Here is an 18,439-nt window from a genome sequence, read left to right as displayed (position 1 = left end):
AGTCTCGCCATCCCGGGAATCAGTCTGGTGAACCTTCGCTGCACTCCATCAATAGCAAGAATGTCCTTCCTCAAGTTAGGAGACCAAACTGTACACAATACTCCAGTGTGGCCTCACCAAGGCCCTGTACACTGTAGTAACACATCCCTGCCCAGTACTCAAATCCCCTAGCTATGAAGGCCAACATGCCAGTAGCTTTCTTAACCGCCTGCTGTACCTGCATGCCAACCTTCAATGACTGATGTACCATGACACTCAGGACTCGTTGCACCTCCCCTTTTCCTAATCTGTCACCATTCAGATAATTGTCTGTCTCTCTGTTTTTACCACCAAAGTGGATAACCTCACATTTATCCACATTATATTTCATCTGCCATGCATTTGCCCACTCACCTAACCTATCCAAGTCACTCTGCAGCCTCATAGCATCCTCCTCGCAGCTCACACTGCCACCCAACTTAGTGTCATCCGCAAATGTGGAGATACTACATTTAATCCCCTCGTCTAAATCATTAATGTACAATGTAAACAGATGGGGCCCCAGCACAGAACCTTGCGGTACCCCACTAGTCACTGCCTGCCATTCTGAAAAATATCCATTTACTCCTACTCTTTGCTTACTGTCTGCCAACCAGTTCTCAATCCACGTCAGCACACTATCGCCAATCCCATGTGCTTTAACTTTGTACATTAATCTCTTGTGTGGGACCTTGTCGAAAGGCTTCTGAAAGTTCAAATACACCACATCAACTGGTTCTCCCTTGTCCACTCTACTGGAAACATCCTCAAAGAATTCCAGAAGATTTGTCAAGCATGATTTCCCTTTCACAAATCCATGCTGACTTGGACCTATCATGTCACCTCTTTCCAAATGCGCTGCTATGAAATCCTTAATAATTGATTCCATCATTTTCCCCACTATCGATGTCAGACTAACTGTTCGATAATTCCCTGTTCTCCCTCCCTCATTTTTTAAAAAGTGGGGTTACGTTGGCTACCATCCACTCCATAGGAACTGATCCAGAGTCTATGGAATGTTGGAAAATGACTGTCAATGCATCCGCTATTTCCAAGGCAACCTCCTTACATACTCTGGGATGTAATCCATCAGGCACTGGGGATTTATCGGCCTTCAATCCAATCAATGTGCCCAACCCAATTTCCCAACTAATAAGAATTTCCCTCAGTTCGTCCTTCTTACTAGACCCTCCGACCCCTTTGATATCCGGAAGGTTGTTTGTGTCCTCCTTAGTGAATACCGAACCAAAGTACTCGTTCAATTGTTCTGCGATTTCTTTGTTTCCCGTTATGACTACCCCTGATTCTGAGTGCAGGGGACCTACGTTTGTCTTTACTAATCTTTTTCTCATTACATATTGATAGAAGCTTTTGCAGTGCGTTTTAATGTTCCCTGCAAGCTTCTTCTCGTACTCTATTTTCCCTGCCCTAATCAAACCTTTTGTCCTCCTCTGCTGAGTGCTAAATTTAGCCCAGTCCCTGTGTTCGCTGCAAATCTGGCCAATTTGCATGCCACTTCCTTGGCTTTAATACTGTCCCTGATTTCCCTTGATAGCCACGGTTGAGCCACCTTCCCTTTTTATTTTTATGCCAGGCAGGGATGTACAATTGTTGTAGTTCATCCATGCAGTCTCTAAATGTCTGCCATTGCCCATCCACTGTCAACCCCTTAAGTATCATTCGCCAATCTATCCTAGCCAATTCACGCCTCATACCTTCAAAGTTACCCTTCTTTAAGTTCTGGACCATGGTCTCTGAATTAACTGTTGCATTCTCCATCCTAATGTCGAATTCCACCATATTATGGTCACTCTTCCCCAAGGAGCCTCACATTACACATTCCTCGCTCATTACACAACACCCAGTCTAAGATGGCCTCCCCCCTAGTTGGTTCCTCGACATATTGGTCCAGAAAACCATCCCTTATGCACTCCAGGAAATCCTCCTCCACCGTATTGTTTCCAGTTTGGTTAGCCCAATCTATATGCATATTAAAGTCACCCATGATAACTGCTGCACCTTAATTGCATGCACCCCTAATTTCCTGTTTGATGCCCTCCCCAACATCACTACTACTGTTTGGAGGTCTGTACACAACTCCCACTAACGTTTTTTGCCATTTGGTGTTCTGCAGCTCTACCCATATAGATTCCACATCATCCAAGCTAATGTCCTTCCTAACTATTGCATTAATCTCCTCTTTAACCAGCAATGCTACCCCACCTCCTTTTCCTTTTATTCTATCCTTCCTGAATGTTGAATACCCGTGGATGTTGAGTTCCCAGCCCTGATCATCCTGGAGCCACGTCTCTGTAATCCCAATCACACCATATCTGTTAACATCTATTTGCACAGTTAATTCATCCACATTTTTTACGGATACTCCTTGCATTAAGACACAGAGCCTTCAGCTTTGTCTTTTTAACACACATTGTCCCTTTATAATTTTGCTGTAATGTGGCCCTTGGGATTCTCTGCCCTCCACTTTTACTATTCTCCTTTCTCTCTTTTGCCTCTGTCTCCCTTTTATTTCCCTCTGCCTCCCTACATAGGTTCCCATCCCCCTGCCATCTGAATTTGAAATTGAATCATGCTACTGATTCCAAGGGGATCTTTTACTTGGAGATTGTTTATTAATCCTGTCTCATTACACAGGACCAGATCTAAGATAGCTTGCCCCCTGGTTGGTTCCGTTATATACTGTTCAAGGAACCCATCCCTTATGCACTCGATGAACTCTTCCTCAAGGCTACCTGACCAATTTGATTTGTCCAATTAACATGGAGATTAAAATTACCCATGATTATTGCTGTTCCCTTTTTACTAGCCCCCACTATTTCGTGGTGTATATTCTGACCAACAGAGTTGCTGCTGTTCGGCGGCCGATAGAATACACCCACCAAGTGACTTTTTCCCTTTATTATTCCTTATCTCCACCCAAACTGTTTCAGCACACAGCCGATTTAATCAACTGGTTCTCCTTAGATAATAAAGATCACATATATTTAATTGCAGTTCCAAACCTACAACAATACCAAAGATTTCTTAAAGAAAAAAAAGTCACATATCCACCAGCCAATCACTTACCTGCTTGGCTGTGACGTCACACTTCGATTTCGATTTTTTTTCACTTTATGTTCCTGCTGCAGCTGGCCTCCTCCTGACTGCTGCCCTTTGTACTCCCGCGTCCACTCAGGTCTCGCGATGCTGGCCTCCTCCTGACTGCTGCCCTTTGTACTCCCGCGTCCGCACAGGTCTCGCGATGCTGGCCTCCTCCTGACTGCTGCCCTTTGTACTCCCGCGTCCGCACAGGTCTCGCGATGCTGGCCTCCTCTTGACTGCTGCCCTTTGTACTCCTGCGTCCGCACAGGTCTCGCGATGCTGGCCTCCTCCTGACTGTGGCCCTTTGTACTCCTGCGTCCGCTCAGGTCTCGCGATGCTGGCCTCCTCCTGACTGCTGCCCTTTGTACTCCCGCGTCCGCACAGGTCTCGCGATGCTGGCCTCCTCTTGACTGCTGCCCTTTGTACTCCCGCGTCCGCACAGGTCTCGCGATGCTGGCCTCCTCCTGACTGCTGCCCTTTGTACTCCCGCGTCCGCACAGGTCTCGCGATGCTGGCCTCCTCCTGACTGCTGCCCTTTGTACTCCCGCGTCCGCACAGGTCTCGCGAAGCTGGCCTCCTCCTGACTGCTGCCCTTTGTACTCCCGCGCCCGCTCAGGTCTTGCGATGCTGGCCTTCTCCCGACTATTCCACAGAAGCACGGGGTTTGTCTGCTTGTATTCATGAATTTAACAAGTCTATATTAAAAGGATGAATTTAAAAAATCTGCATTAAAATGTGAGCCAGTGGGTTGTGAGCCCCAGAGCCTTGTGCCCAAATGTGGGCAGCAGAAATGTTACAAGGACACCCTCACAGCTTCCCTGATAAAGTGCGACATCACCACTGACACCTGGGAGTCCCTGGCCAAAGACTGCCCTGGATGGAAAAAGTGCATCCAGGAGTGCATTGAGCACTTCGAGTCTCAATGCCGAGAGCATGAAGAGGTCAAGCGCAGGCAGCGGAAGGAGTGTGCAGCAAACCTGTCCCACCCACCAGTGACACAGTCTGTGGTTCTCGTATTGTACTGTTTAGCCACCAAATAACTCACTTCAGGAGTGGAAGCAAGTCTTCCTCGATTCCGAGGGACTGCCTATGATGATGATGATGATGTGTCCAAAAGGGCCCACAATAAAGGCCCATAGCCTCCCCTGGCCCCAGACCCTGAACAAGGGACTGCACAAGGTCGTGCCATGCGGCTCAGACAATCAGCGGCACAAATCCCGCCCCTCGGGCTCCCCAATTGGTTGGAGGACCTGCCGCTGGCTCGTTCCTCCAACCCCGGCCCGCTCGGTCTGCATTGGTTGGAAGCTCCCATCAATCAGGCCCGGTCACATGTCCCTCGAGCGCGCTCAGCCAAACTGGTGGAAACTGGTCTCGGGGACCCGGATGGGCGGACTCTCGAGTTTGGATTTCCCTTTATTCTTTCCCTATTCCCCCCGCCCACCCCCCGCGCAATTCTCTACCCAATCGGAGTGGAGGAAAGTCGCTTTGCATCACCGCTCACAGCACTTTAACGGACACAAACGCCTTTCCCCTGAAGGTGCTGCGCCGACTCCACACCACAGGATCCGAGTGCACAGGCACAGCTCCGAGTGTGGGGGGGAAGGAGGCGGTTGGTGTCCCCTGGGCATGCGCGACTATTACCGATGGCGATCGTGAGGGGGGGGCGCTGTGCCGGACGTGTTTCCCGGTGAGCATGCGCAGACTCTCGGCTGTCAATCACCAATCAGGCAGCTCAGCTGCTGGTGAGACCTGTGACATCATCGAATCCCAGACATTGACAGCACAGGAGGAGGCCATTCGGCCCACCATGTCCCTGCCGGCTGGCACAGAGTTCTGCAGCCTAATCCCACTGTACAGCTCTTGGTCTGTAGCCCTGTAGGTTATGGCACAATAAAGAAAGCCGTACATTTATATAGCGCCTTTCACGAACACCGGACGTCTCAAAGCTCTTCACAGAGAATGAAATACCTTTGGAGTGTAGTCACTGTTGTGATGTGGGAAACGCGGCAGCTAATTTGTGACCAGCAAACTCCCACAGACAGCAATGTGATAATGACCAGTTAAACTGTTTTTGTTATTTTGATTAAAGGATAAATATTGGCCACGACGCCGGGATAGCTTCCCTGCTCTTTTTGAAATAGTGCCATGAGATCTTTTACGTCCACCAGAGAGAGAGTTGACCAGGCTTCGGTTTAAAGCCTCATCTGAAAGATGGCTCCTCTGACAGTGCAGTGACACAGGAGTGTCAGCCTAGATTTTTTGTGCTCAAGTCTCTGGAGTGGGACTTGAACCCACAACATTCTGACTCACTGAGCCACAGCTGACACCTCTGCTAAGGCAAATAGTTCCTTCCTATCCACTCTATCTAGGCCCCTCAAGTGCATATCCAAGCACTTTTAAATGTTATGAGGTTTTCTGCCGCTACCATCCTTTCAGGCAGTGAGTTCCAGACTCCCACCATCCTCTCAGTGAAAACATTTCTCAATTCCCATCTAAACCTTTCACCAATTACTTTAAATCTATGCACCTCCAGCGATTGACCCTCTGCTAAGGGAAATAGATCCTTCCTATCCACTCTATCTCGGTCCCTCATAATTTTATACACCTCAATGAGGTCTCCGCTCAGCGTCAACTTTTCCTAAACAAACAACCCCAGTCTATCCAATCTGTCCTCATAGCTAAAATTCTCAAGTCCAGGCAACATCCTGGTAAATCTTTTACCCTGAGTGGTGCAATCACATCTTTATTGTAATGTGGTGACCAGAACTGCACACAGTACTCTAGCTGTGGCCTAACTAGAACCTAGCCAGAGTCAGCACCTTCAGGGGAGGAGAGGGAGGGGAACCAGTGAGTGTAGAACTGAACCCAGCCAGAGTCAGCACCTTCAGGGGAGGAGAGGGAGGGGAACCAGTGAGTGTAGAACTGAATCCAACCAGAGTCAGCACCTTCAGGGGAGGAGAGGGAGAGGACCCAGTGAGTGTAGAACTGAACCCAGCCAGAGTCAATACCTTCAGCAAGAAGGAAAACATGTTGTCAATGATGTAATGGGTTTGAATTTCAGCCTGGGGAGTAGGGATGACTTTTGTAAACTCCTTTTTCAGGGGATTAGAAGGGGAAGATTTGCAGATGGGAAACTGGAACCAAACATCACCAAGATCTCACAGAGTCACTTGATCCACCGCAACATGAATATCATTGGCCTTTGAATGTGGAAGGAGAAATGTTTGTCTCTTCTGCCTGCAGGCAAATATTCCAAACATCAGTGTGACTGCAAAAGCACTGAGACACACACAGCCGAGTGAGAGTGTTCCATGGCACTGCCTTTGGAAAGAGCTTTAACCAGTTACACAGCCTGAAAAAACATCGCACCATTCACAGCGCAGAGAATCTATAAACGTATCGTGTGTGGGCGAGGCTTCAACTGATCATCCAATCTGGAGAGATACCAGCAGCATGGAGAAACCGTGGGAATGTGGAGACTGTGGGAAGGGATTCAGTTACCCGTCTGAGCTGGAAATTCACAAGCGCATTCACACTGGGGAGAGGCTGTTCACCTGTTCAGAGTATGGGAAAGGATTCACTCGGCCATCCCACCTGCTGAGACACCAGCGAGTACATACCGGGAAGAGGCCGTTCACCTGCTCCATGTGTGGGAAGGGATTTAGTGATTCATCCAGCCTACTGGCACACCAGCTTGTTCACACTGGGGAGTGGCCATTCACCTGTGTCCGTGTGTGGGAAGGGATTCACTTGTTCATCCAACCTGCTGGCACAACAACTTGTTCATACCAATAAGAAACCGTTTAAATGTTCTGACCGTGAGAAGAGCTTTAAAAGCAGAAATAATCTGAGGAAACATCAATGCGCTCACACTGGGGAGAGGCCGTTCACCTGCTCGTCTGTGGGAAGCGATTTACTGCCCCATACAGTCTGCTGACACACCAGCGAGTTCACACTGGGGAGAGGCCGTTCACTTGCTCAGAGTGTGGGAAGCGATTCACTCAGAAATCCAATCTGCTGACACAACAGCGGGTTCGCACTGAGGAGAGGCCATTCACATGCTCCGTCTGTTGGAAGGGATTCACTGCCCCATACAACCTGCTGAGACACCTGCGTTTTCACAAGTGACTGCAGGGTTGGATTCTGCTGTGAATCACATCAGGACTGAATCGTGTTAATTCTGACAGTCGGGCTGTGTTTCCCCTGTAACTGGGCTGGATTTAATGTTCTGGATATCTGACAAATAAATCAGCTTTGGTTCCAGCACACAGTGTGTCGATTCCTTGACTTCTCCAATATAAGAGGAGACTAATTGTTGTCCTGTTACTAACTGTTCCTTTTTTGGAACTTTTCTCCTTCAGTTAACAAAGACCTTCCTTATGCAGCACCTCCCATGACCTCAAAGTGCTTTACAGCCAATGAAGTGCAACAACACCAAAGTACATTTGAAGTGCATTCACTGTTGTAGTATAGGAAATGCAGCAGATGATTTGCACACAGCAAACTGCCATGAACAGCAATGGCCAGATAATCTGTTTGAGTCATATTGGTTGAGAGCTGATGGGGCCTCGGTTGAACGACTCATCTGAAAGATGGCAACACTGACAGTGCAGCAATCCTGTGCAGTACCTGTTCTGGGAGTGTTTGATGGGACAGTGTAGAGGGAGCTTTACTCTGTATCTAACCCGTTCTGTACCTGCCCTGGGAGTGTTTGATGGGACAGTGTAGAGGTAGTTTTACACTGTATCTATCCAGTACTGTACCTGCCCTGGGAGTTTTGATGGGACTCTGTAGAGACAGCTTTACTCTGTATCTAACCCGTGCTGTACCTGCCCTGGGAGTGTTTGTTGGGAACGTGTAGAGAGAGCTTTACTCTGTATCTAACCCCGTGCTTTACCTGCCCTGGAATGCTTTAGGCAGACACAAGGTGCTCAGAATGATCCATTCCCAAACACAGACATCCATCACCTCGATGAGAACATCATTTAACCCAAAGATAAGGAAACCCCATTAGTTCCTCCCCTGGACACAGATCCGGAGGGACAGTGAGTGTCCCGAACATTATTGTACAGTGTGTTCGATAGCTCACCCCTGGGTCTGAGCCTTTTGGTGATGATTTGAATTTGATGCCCTCGAGTTGCTGACTCACCGACTGGTGGAAATAATTTTTCCTCACTTACCGATCAAACTTTGAACACCTCCCTCAGATCTCCAATGACACTTTGTTCTAATGAAAAGAGTCCCAGATTCTCCAATCTGCCCTGATAACTAAAGCCTCTCTTCCCTGGTATCATCTCAGTGAATCTCTCTGCACCTCGATATCTTTCCTGGTGTAAGATCCCCAAAACCTGACACAATACTCGAACTGCAGCCTAACCAATGATTTGTTCAGGTTTACATGACCTCTGCCCTTTTGTACTCCACACCCCTATTTATAAACCATAGGACCCCATGTGCTTCTTTAACCACGTTATCAACATAAAATGGCTAAAATACATTGACTTTGACTTAAATGTGCATCATGGGAAAGATAAGTTTAGTCTGAGTTAGAAACTCAAACAATCGATTCACTGCAGACAGGTCTCCTTGGCAACACTGATCAGACATTCCATTCACTGAATCCACTGTTGCAATCTGTAATCAGATCAGGGAAAAGAACGGGGTTTGTCTGTGAGTAACCAGAATGTAAGATTAAACCAGAGTGAGTAACACAATAGATTAGAATATAACGCGTGATGCTTATACCTATAATTGTGAAACTATAAGAACTAACAACTAACAGCAGGCAGGGGAGTTTTGGGATAATGAGAAAATTACTGAAGAAAAGTAACTGCTGGGAACCAGGGAAAGTGTCCTTGTAAATCACGGATTAGAGACGTTCCAGCTGTCTTTTCCTCGTATCCTGCCCAAACCCAGCAAACAAGACAAAGAAGAGTCCTGCGCCAGAGATGGATCAGTGCAGGGCATAAAATTGAGGGGTGACTGATGTAAGAGGGAAGTGGGGACTAGAGACACCGGAGATCAAGCTCAGGGCACCCGAGGTTCCATCCAGGGACTGACCTGGTGTCAGTTACTGTGGACACGCGGGACTTGCATCTTTACTCTGATGTGGTAGAGCACAGAGGATCTGCTCAAATTACAGTTCTTAAAATATTAATGTTTCTAATAATAATCATTGAATATATTTAAGGTGGAGATAGCCATATTTTTGAGCGATCAGGGAGTGAAGGGTTATGGGGAGCGGGCAGGGAAGTGGAGTTGAGGCCAGGATCAGATCAGCCATGATCTTATTGAATAACGGAGCAGGCTCGAGGAGCCAGATGGCCTACTCCTGCTCCTATTTCTTATGTTCTTGTGTTCTAACACTCGTCTCTCGATCCTCAATAAGACATGGAATTAGCTGGAATCCTACAACCCTAAATCTCTCTGCTCCTCTACTCCATTGAACGTTGTACCATTTAATATACATTTCCTCCCTTTTTCTTCCTCCCGAAATCTATCGCAGCACATTTCTCTGCATTAACTTTCATTTCACATCTACCTGCCCAATTATTAACCTGTGTATTGACAATGAAGGCAATTAAAGTCCTCTTCACAGTTAGCCATGGGCCCTTTTTGGTGTTCCCTGGAGATTTTGATCATGTGCCGCATATACCCACGCCCAGATCATTTCTCTATATTGAGTAGAGCAATGGTCCCAACACTGACCCTGGGGACACCACTGTTTACATCCCCCCAGTCTGACGAACCTCCATTAACCGCCACTCTCTGTTTTCTGCCCTTGACCCAACTCCCTTTCCACGCTGCCCCACTCCCTTTAATACTGTGAGCCTTAATTTGGTCAACAAGCCTCCTGTCCGGCATCTTATCAAACACCTTTTGACAATCCATCTGCACAACATTTATTTCCTTTCTCACTGCACTGTGTGATTTCTTGATACCCTGCTGTCTGTCCTGAATGAATCCCTTTCACTAACAGATAATGCAATGTTTACTCCACCCCACAGGGTTCCATCTGTTTAAGCCACAACACAAAATCCCGTTTCCTCCTGGAGTTTAAGAGACAACACTCCGCATTATCCGCCGCACCACAACCACCCGCCAGTTTCAGACACAGACTCTGGGACCACCAGGAAGTGCTGGGAAATCCCTAGCGAGTCAGGAAGTGTCTGTAACTGGAGGAGACATGGGGTAGTGATCAGGGAGTGTCTGTAAATGGAGGAGAAATGGGGACTGGTCAGGGAGTGTCTGTAAATGGAGGAGAAATAGCAACTGGTCAGGGAGCATCCGTAAATGGAGAAATGAGGACTGGTCAGGGAGTGTCTGTAAATGGAGGAGAAATGAGGACCGGTCAGGGAGTGTCTGTAAATGGAGGAGAAATGGGGACTGGTCAGGAAGCATCTGTAAATGGGGAAAAATGGGGACTGGACAGGGAGTGTCCGTAAATGGAGAAATGGGGACCAGTCCGGGAGTGTGTGCAAATGGAGGGAAAATGGGGATTGGTAAGGGAGCGTCTGTAAATTAAGTAGAAATTACTATTTTTAGTGAACAAATGTTTCATTTCCCGTGTCCCAGCTCCTGTAAATACTGGCCGTAAAGGGATGGAAGCCTCAGGAGTCTCCACACTGCTGGCTGTTCACGAGTCAGTGATCTCGCATCACATTCATGTTCTTCTGCTGTGTGTGTTCCATAAAGTGTCAGGAGCACTTCACAAACAGTGAGGAATCAGTGAGTGTAGAAGTGAACCCAGCCAGAGTCAATACATTCAGGGGAGGGGAGCCAGTGAGTGTGGAACTGAACCTAGCCAGAGTCAGTACCTTTAGGGGAGGGGAACCAGTGAGAGTAGAACTGAACCCAGCCAGAGTCAGTACCTTAAGGTGGGAGGGGGCGAGCCCGAGTTGGGGGAGGGGGAGAACAGGGGTTGGGGGAGCCCGAGTTGGGGGAGAGGGGGAGGGAGAAAGAACGAGTTGGGGGAGAGGGGTGGAGAGAGAGAGCTTGAGTTGGGGGAGGGGGGAATGGGGAGAGCACAAGTTGGGGGAGAGGGGGAGAGCCAGATTGAGGGGGACGGGGGAGCCCGAGTTGCGGGGGAGGGGGAGGAGGAAAGCCCGTGTTGGGGGAGAGAGGGAGGGGGAGGCCGATTTGGGGGAGAGGGGCAAGGGGAGCCCGAATTGAGGGAGAGGTGGAGGGGGAGATCCCGAGTTGGGGAAGAGGGGGAGAGCCCGAGTTGGGGGAGAGAGGGAGGGGGAGAGCCCGTGATGAGGGAGAGGGGGAGGGGGAGCCCGAGTTGGAGGGAGGGGGGAAGTGGAGAGCCCGTGTTGGGAGAGAGGGAGAGGGAGGGGGAGAGCCAGAGTTGGGGGAGTGGGGGAGGGGGAGATCCCGAGTTGGGGGAGAGGGGGAGGGGGAGCCCGAGTTGAGGGAGAGGCGGAGGGCGAGAACCCGAGTTGGGGGAGAGGGAGAGGGAGTGGGAGTACCCAAGTTTGAGGGGTGGGGGAGAGCCCGAGTTATTTCGGGGCAAGGGGAGTGGGAGAGCCCAAGTTTTTTGGGGAGAGGGGGAAGGGGAGGAGCCTGAGTTGTGGGGAGGAGATGAGCCAGAGTTGGGGGGTGGGGAGGAACCCCAGTTGGGGGATGTGAGAAGCCCCAGTTGTGGGGGAGAGGAGTAGCCTGAGTTGCGGAGGGGGGGTGTGGTGAGTCGCTCGAGTCGGGGGGAAGGGGAGGATGTAGGAGCCCGAGTCGATAGAAGAGGGGAGGGTGGAGGAGCCCGAGTCGGGAGGGGAGGAAGCCCGAGCCAGGGTGTGGTGGGTGGGAGGGGAGGGAGCCCGAGTTGTGGAGGGAGGGTAGGGAGCCCGAGTTGATCTGGGAGAGAGCCCGAGTTGGGGAGAGGAGGGGTGGGAGCCCAAGTTGGGGGAGGGGGAGGGGTGTGTTGTGTATCTGTAAAGCATGCACTCCCATTTTCTGCCAACAGGGAGCACTGTATATAAGCCGGCCCCTAAGGCCTGTTCCTCATTCTGGAGTGCCTTAATAAAGACTGAAGTCACTGTTACTTTAACCACCCTGTGTGAAGTCTCATCTCTGTTCGGAATACAATAACTGGCGACGAGTATGCAAATCCAATGGAAAGATGCAGCAAACTGTGGGCGTCCTGGAGAAGGTCTTGGAGGATGGGGACTAGGAAGCCTATGTCGAACGGCTAAACCAGTACTTTGTACCCAATGAGATGGACGGAGAAGGAGGCGCTGCGAAAAGGAGAGCAGTCCTCCTCACGGTTTGCGGGGCACCGACCTACAGCTTCTTGAAGAATCTTCTGGCTTCAGTGAAACTCACAGATAAGTCGTATGAGGAGCTGTGTACACTGGTTCTGGAGCATCTTAACCAGAGGTAGAGCGTGCTGATGGCGTGGTATCGGTTCTACATGTGCCAGCGATCTGAAGGTCAGGAAGTGGCGAGCTACATCGCCGAGCTAAGGCGTCTTGCAGGACAATGTGAATATGATGGCTACCTGGAGCAGCTGCTCGGAGACTTTATTGTACTGGGCATTGGCCACGAGACCATCTGACGAAAACTTTTGACTATGTTACACTCGCCCATATCTCTGTTTATATTACACTGGAACCTGTCTCTTTTTATGTTACACTAGAGCCTATCTCTGTTTATCTTCCACTAGACCAGCCTCTATTTAAATCACTCTAGACGCTGGCTCAGTTATTAATATATTGCAACTTATCTCTGCTTATATTAGGCCTTAGATCTCACATGGAATATTATGGAGAATTTTGGGCACCACATTTCCATAACGATGTACAGAGACTTGAAAGTGTATGGAAGAGGTTTAACGGGTTGTTACCAGGGATGAGGGGCTTCAAGTAGAGAGTTCAAAAGTTAGAACTGTTCTCCTTGTAACAGAGAATTTTAATTAGCGACCTAATAGATGTCTTCAATATGCTAACTTGTTTTTATAATGTAGTGGAGATATGAGGGGACATGTCTTCACCGAGAGGGTGGTGGGGGTCTGAAATGCACTGCAGGAATCCTCACCATATTTAACCGATACTTGGATGTTCAATTAACGTGTCGTAACCTACAGGCTGCAGAACATGAGCTGGAAAGTGGGATTAGGCAGGATAGCTCTTGGTCGGCTGGCGCTATACAAAGGGCTGAAATGGCCTCCTTCCATACAGTAAATTTCTAAGATTTTATGATATAGTATATCGGCTCTCACTAAGCAGAGGTCCTAGATTTAAAAGCATTGGCAAAAGATCTAGAGCGGAGAAGAGCAGAGTTTGTTTTCACTCAAAGTCAGCAGAGACGCAATGGAACAAATGGCTTCCTTTATGCCATAATTGTCTGTGACACTATGAAATCACAGCAGATTGTTTCTCAGTTATTACTCCACTACACTATGTCTCTGCTTATATTACACTAGATCCTGTCACTATTTATATTGCACTCTACCCTGTCTCTGTTTATATCACACTAGACCCTGTCTCTGTTTATATTACACGAGACCCTGTCTCTGTATATAATATACTAGACCCTAACTCTGTTTATATACCATGTCACTGTATACATTACATTAGACCCTATCTCTGTTTATATTACACTAGACCCTGTCTCTGTTTATATTAGACTAGACCATGTCTCTGTTTATATTCTCCTAAACCATTTCTCTTTATATATTACACGAGACCCTGTCTCTATTTATATTACACTAGACCCTGTATCTGTTATATTAAACGAGACCATCTCTCTTTATATGTGACACGAGACCCTGTCTCTGTTTATTTTACACCAGATCCTGTCTGTGTTTTATTGCACTAGATCTTGTCTGGGTTTATATTACACTGGACCCTGTTTCTGTTTATATTACACGAGACATTGTCGCCGTTTAATTTACCCTATACCCTATCTCTGTTTATATTACACGAGATCCTGTCCCGATTTTATAAAGGAGAAAGGCAAAAAGGAGGAAACTAGTGAAAAGTTAGCCTAACATCTGTCGTTGGGAAAATGCTGGACTCCATTATTAAGGAAGCAGTAGCTGGATATTTGGATATGCATAATTAAATCATGCAAAATCCGCATGGTTTTATGAAAAGGAATTAATGTTTGACAAATTTGCTTGTGTTCGTTGAGGATGTAACAATCAGGGTGGATAATGGAGAACCAGAGGATGTGGTATATGTGGATTTCCAATCGATTAGGTGCCACATAAAGGATTCCTGCACAAGATAAAAGTTCACGGGGTTGGGGCTAATGTATTAGCATGGATAGAGCTTTGGCTAACTAACAAAAAACAGAGAGTCGGGATGAATGGGTCATTTTCCGATTGGCAAACAGTGACTAGTGTGGTGCCGCAGGGATCGGTGCTGTGTCCTCAAATTTTACAATCTATGTTAATGTAATGGATGAAGGGACAGAGTGTAATGTAGCCAAGTTTGCTGATGGTAAAAAGATGGGCGGCAAAGCAAATTGTGAGGAGGACACAAAATAGCTGCAAAGGGACATAGACAGGCTAAATGAGCCGGCAAAAATTTGGCAGATGGAGTATAATGTGGGAAACTGTGAGGTTATCCACTTTGGCAGAAAAAGTAGAAAAGCAAATTTGAATTTAAATGGAGAAAAATTGCAAAGTGCTGCAGGACAGAGAGACCTGTGTGTCCTTGTGCATGAAACACAAAAAGTTAGTTTGCAGGTGCTGCAATTAATCAGGAAGGCAAATGGAATTCTGGCCTTTATTGCAAGGGGAATAAAGTATAAAAGCAAAGAAGGCTTGCTACAACTGTACGGGGTATTGGTGAGGCCACACCTGATGCACTGCGTAGAGTTTTGGTCTCCGTATTTAAGGAAGGATATACGTGCATTGGAGGCTGTTGAGAGAAGGTTCACTAAGTTGATTCCAGACATGAGGGGGATGACTTATGTAGATAAGTTGAGTAGGTTTGGTATATGCGTATTGGAGTTAAGAACAATGAGAGGGGATCTTATCGAAATGTATGAAGTAATGTGGGGCTCGCAAGGTAGATGCTGAGAAGATATTTGCACTCATCGGGGAAAATTAAACTTGAGGACATAGACTTAGAATAAGGGGCTGCCCATTTAAAACTGAGATGAGGAGGAATTTTCTCTCTCAGAAGGATTGTAAATCTGTGGAATTCGCTGTCCCAGCGAGCTGTGGAGGCAGGGTCATTGAATACATTTAAGGTAGAGATACGCATATTTTTGAGCGATAAGGGAATGAACGGTTATGAGGAGCGGGCAGGGAAGTGGAGCTCAATCCATGATCAGATCAGCCATGAAGTCGTTAAATAGTGGAGCAGGCTCGAAGGGCCAGCTAGCCTACACCTGCTCCTATTTCTTATGTTCTTATGTTCTTACGATTCTATGAAAATGTTTACACTGGCAGGAGGGCGATTATCCAGAGGGCACAGCTATTGCTGCACAAGGCCATGTCTCAGTTTGTATTACTCTAGGCACTGTCTTTGGTTTTATTGTATTAAGACCTGTCTCAGTTATTACTGCACAGGGCCCTGACTCCGTTGATATTATATTAGACCCTGTTGCAGTTATTTCTGCACAAGACTCTGTCTTTTTTATATTAGACCAGACCCCGTTTCTCTTTTTATTATATTAAACCCTGTATCAGTTATTACTGCACTAGTCCAGTCTCAGTTTACATTACATAGAACTTTTCTCTGTTTTGAGGGCTCTAGGCCCGGACTCAGTTACCATTCTGCGAAACCATGTTTCTCTTTATATTACATTCAACCATGTCTCTGTTTATATTACATGGGGCCCTGTCTCAGTTATTACTGTATGTCGAGGAAATTTCTAAGTTAAATTAACTCAGGCGGAGGCTTTCAGAGTCGTGCTTCGAGAGAATTTTATTGTGCAAGCGAGATATCTCGGAGAGCTTGCTCAGTCCGCACCGAGGCAAAACTCTGAGTTTTACAAGAAAACCCGCTCTATCTTTATACAGTTGAAGCAGGAACTTTATCTAAAACACCCCACACATGAACATTAATCATACATCCTGTAAATAGAAAGGTCATTCCGGGAGACACAATTTATCTGTCCTTGCATAGTTTCTCCCTGTCCGTATCCTGATGAGCAGGGTATCTGGAAACTCATACACACAACAGATGGTCACATATTTACAACATCTTTTGTTTCAAGGCTGAGAAGTTTGAGTGTTTTTCTAGCCCCAGTAATTCTACAGAATAAGCAAAAAGTGAATTTAACCCTTTCCTTTACTATAGGTCATCGATCGTTTTCTTCCACAATTCCCTCCTTGTTGATCTTCTACTAGATCAACACAGTGTGTTATATATTTTTTTCTTGTTCAAAAGGGAGTTCATACCCCTCATGGTAGGGTCGCATTTTGAGATATTCCTCTTCAATGTAACCATCTACTTTTTCTTCTATGCGATTTAACCTTCCTTTCACGAACACACTTTTCCTTTCTACTTGGGATACCAGGCCCAATACTTGACGAACTAACCTTTTCAATTTTATCCACATTCCACAAATTATTATTAACATTATAAGCATAACCACACCTATGATTACTATGGGGTGTATAGCAAGCTTCAGTACTGCTGAAGCTTTTGGGGATCATCCGGAAAACAAATCTGCGATTCTTACTAGCTGCCCCTTCTTGTAACTCATTTTGACTCTAAATTGGTGGATGTCTCTGCCTTATTTTGACAGAGCTTCCTCAATTTTCTTGTCATTACGTATCAAATCGTGCAGTCTGGTCAAATTAATTGCAGGGGGTAAGGGTTCAATCTTGTGCATGGACAGATATTTTCTCCATTTTGCCATTGCCCAAAGGTATAGGTTCTCTTTATTCTGGGTCATACAGGGTGTAGACTTCTCTCACGCATTTATTAATGGGGGGCCTATACAAAATGCCATCCAGATAGACAGGTTTATTTCCTGTCACACAGATCTCATTCTGTCCTATTTCCGTAATATCAGTGTCACTTGTTGGCTTTAATTCCCATTTACATACTCCAATGGAGTGCTGTAGTGAGCATGGTTCGTATATGGCAGTCTGATAAGGACATACCATTCCGAATGGCCACCTAGCACAACCCCTATTCTTTTCTTGTTCACACAAGGTTCCATTGGTCTCCCGACTCTCACCCTGGTCTGTGCTGGTCAGGCAAGTCTTGTCCACTTTCCAGTTCAGGGATATATTAAATCCTTCCTCACTGGTCACTTGCACTTCTCCTGATCGCTGATCTATTCCTACTCCGCAAGCTTTACACATTACTGTGAAATTCCCTATCTTACAATTTTGGCTTGCTGGTCATGTGAAATTGTCTTGTTGGGTTATCTTACTATTTGTTTCCCACGTCATGTCTCCCTTCCATATTTTCTTTCCTTCAAGCAACTCTTCTTCCTGTCTAACCTGCCCAACTGCTAAAATGATCAGAATGCCCAATGTCTGCTTATAGTTTTTCCCAGAGTCCCGCCTCATCTTCCCTTTTCTGTTTATTTCTATAACACTCTTGAACTAACTCGTTACAATAACAACACGCAAGCACGATAGTAACAGTGACCCAAATAATAAAGGCCCAAACTGGCATACAAATGAGTTCTGACATTCGTCCCTGGACTTTTGGGTAACTATCGATATTTTAAGTCCAAAATACACAAGGAGTGAACACAAAATAAGAGCGGTACAGTTCTTCAGCGAGAAGATGGCTGTTTTCTTAGTCGGGCAACCGTAGCTCGTCCTGGTTCAATGCCTTTTCTTTCGGCTGTAATTCGTCGGGAAAATAATATTTACAGCGGGTTGCATGCACCCAGTTCGGGTGCTTTTCCAACTTCAAAGCGGTTCATGTTGTGAGAATTATCTGATGCGGTCCTTTCCACCTAGGAGAAAAGGATTCTTTACTTAATGTTTTTACTAACACTTGATCTCCAGGCCTGAAAGGGTGCATATTTCCTTCCACCGAGGGCACCTGTGTCTGCTTTATTTGTTCGTGCAGACTCCTCGCTGTTTCACACATGGCTTGAGCATACTTTAGTGATTTTTCATCATTCCAAATTAATGCTATTTTTTCAGCCACCAATGGTGGATTTACGCCGGTAGGCATTGGTCTTCCCAACAAGGCTTCATGTGGTGTCAAACCAGTGTTTCGAGTTTTTTTTTGTTTCTAATTGTATACAGTACCAATGGTAAGGTATCTGACCACTTTCGTCCTGTCGCCTGACATACCTTGGTGGGGGTAGATTTTATTATCCCATTTACTCTCTCTACTATTCCCGAGGACTGTGGTTGATATGGTATATGGAACTTCCACTGGAAACCTAA

General features: G+C 46.7%; 1 protein-coding gene across 1 annotated transcript in view; it reads left to right on the top strand.

The window, feature by feature from the left end:
- Positions 1–6,981: 6,981 nt before the first annotated feature.
- LOC139235506 (zinc finger protein 154-like) overlaps positions 6,982–18,439 on the top strand; it is a 38,991-nt gene continuing 27,533 nt past the window's right edge. The window contains exon 1 of the mRNA XM_070866588.1: positions 6,982–7,244. Within this exon, the coding sequence (XP_070722689.1) occupies positions 6,982–7,244 (263 nt within the window). The remainder of the gene's footprint in view (positions 7,245–18,439) is intronic.

This window comes from Pristiophorus japonicus, chromosome 23 (assembly GCF_044704955.1).
Source record: "Pristiophorus japonicus isolate sPriJap1 chromosome 23, sPriJap1.hap1, whole genome shotgun sequence".
In the NCBI taxonomy this organism is placed as follows: Eukaryota; Metazoa; Chordata; class Chondrichthyes; family Pristiophoridae; genus Pristiophorus; species Pristiophorus japonicus.
This window is presented reverse-complemented; position numbering and strand designations above follow the sequence as displayed.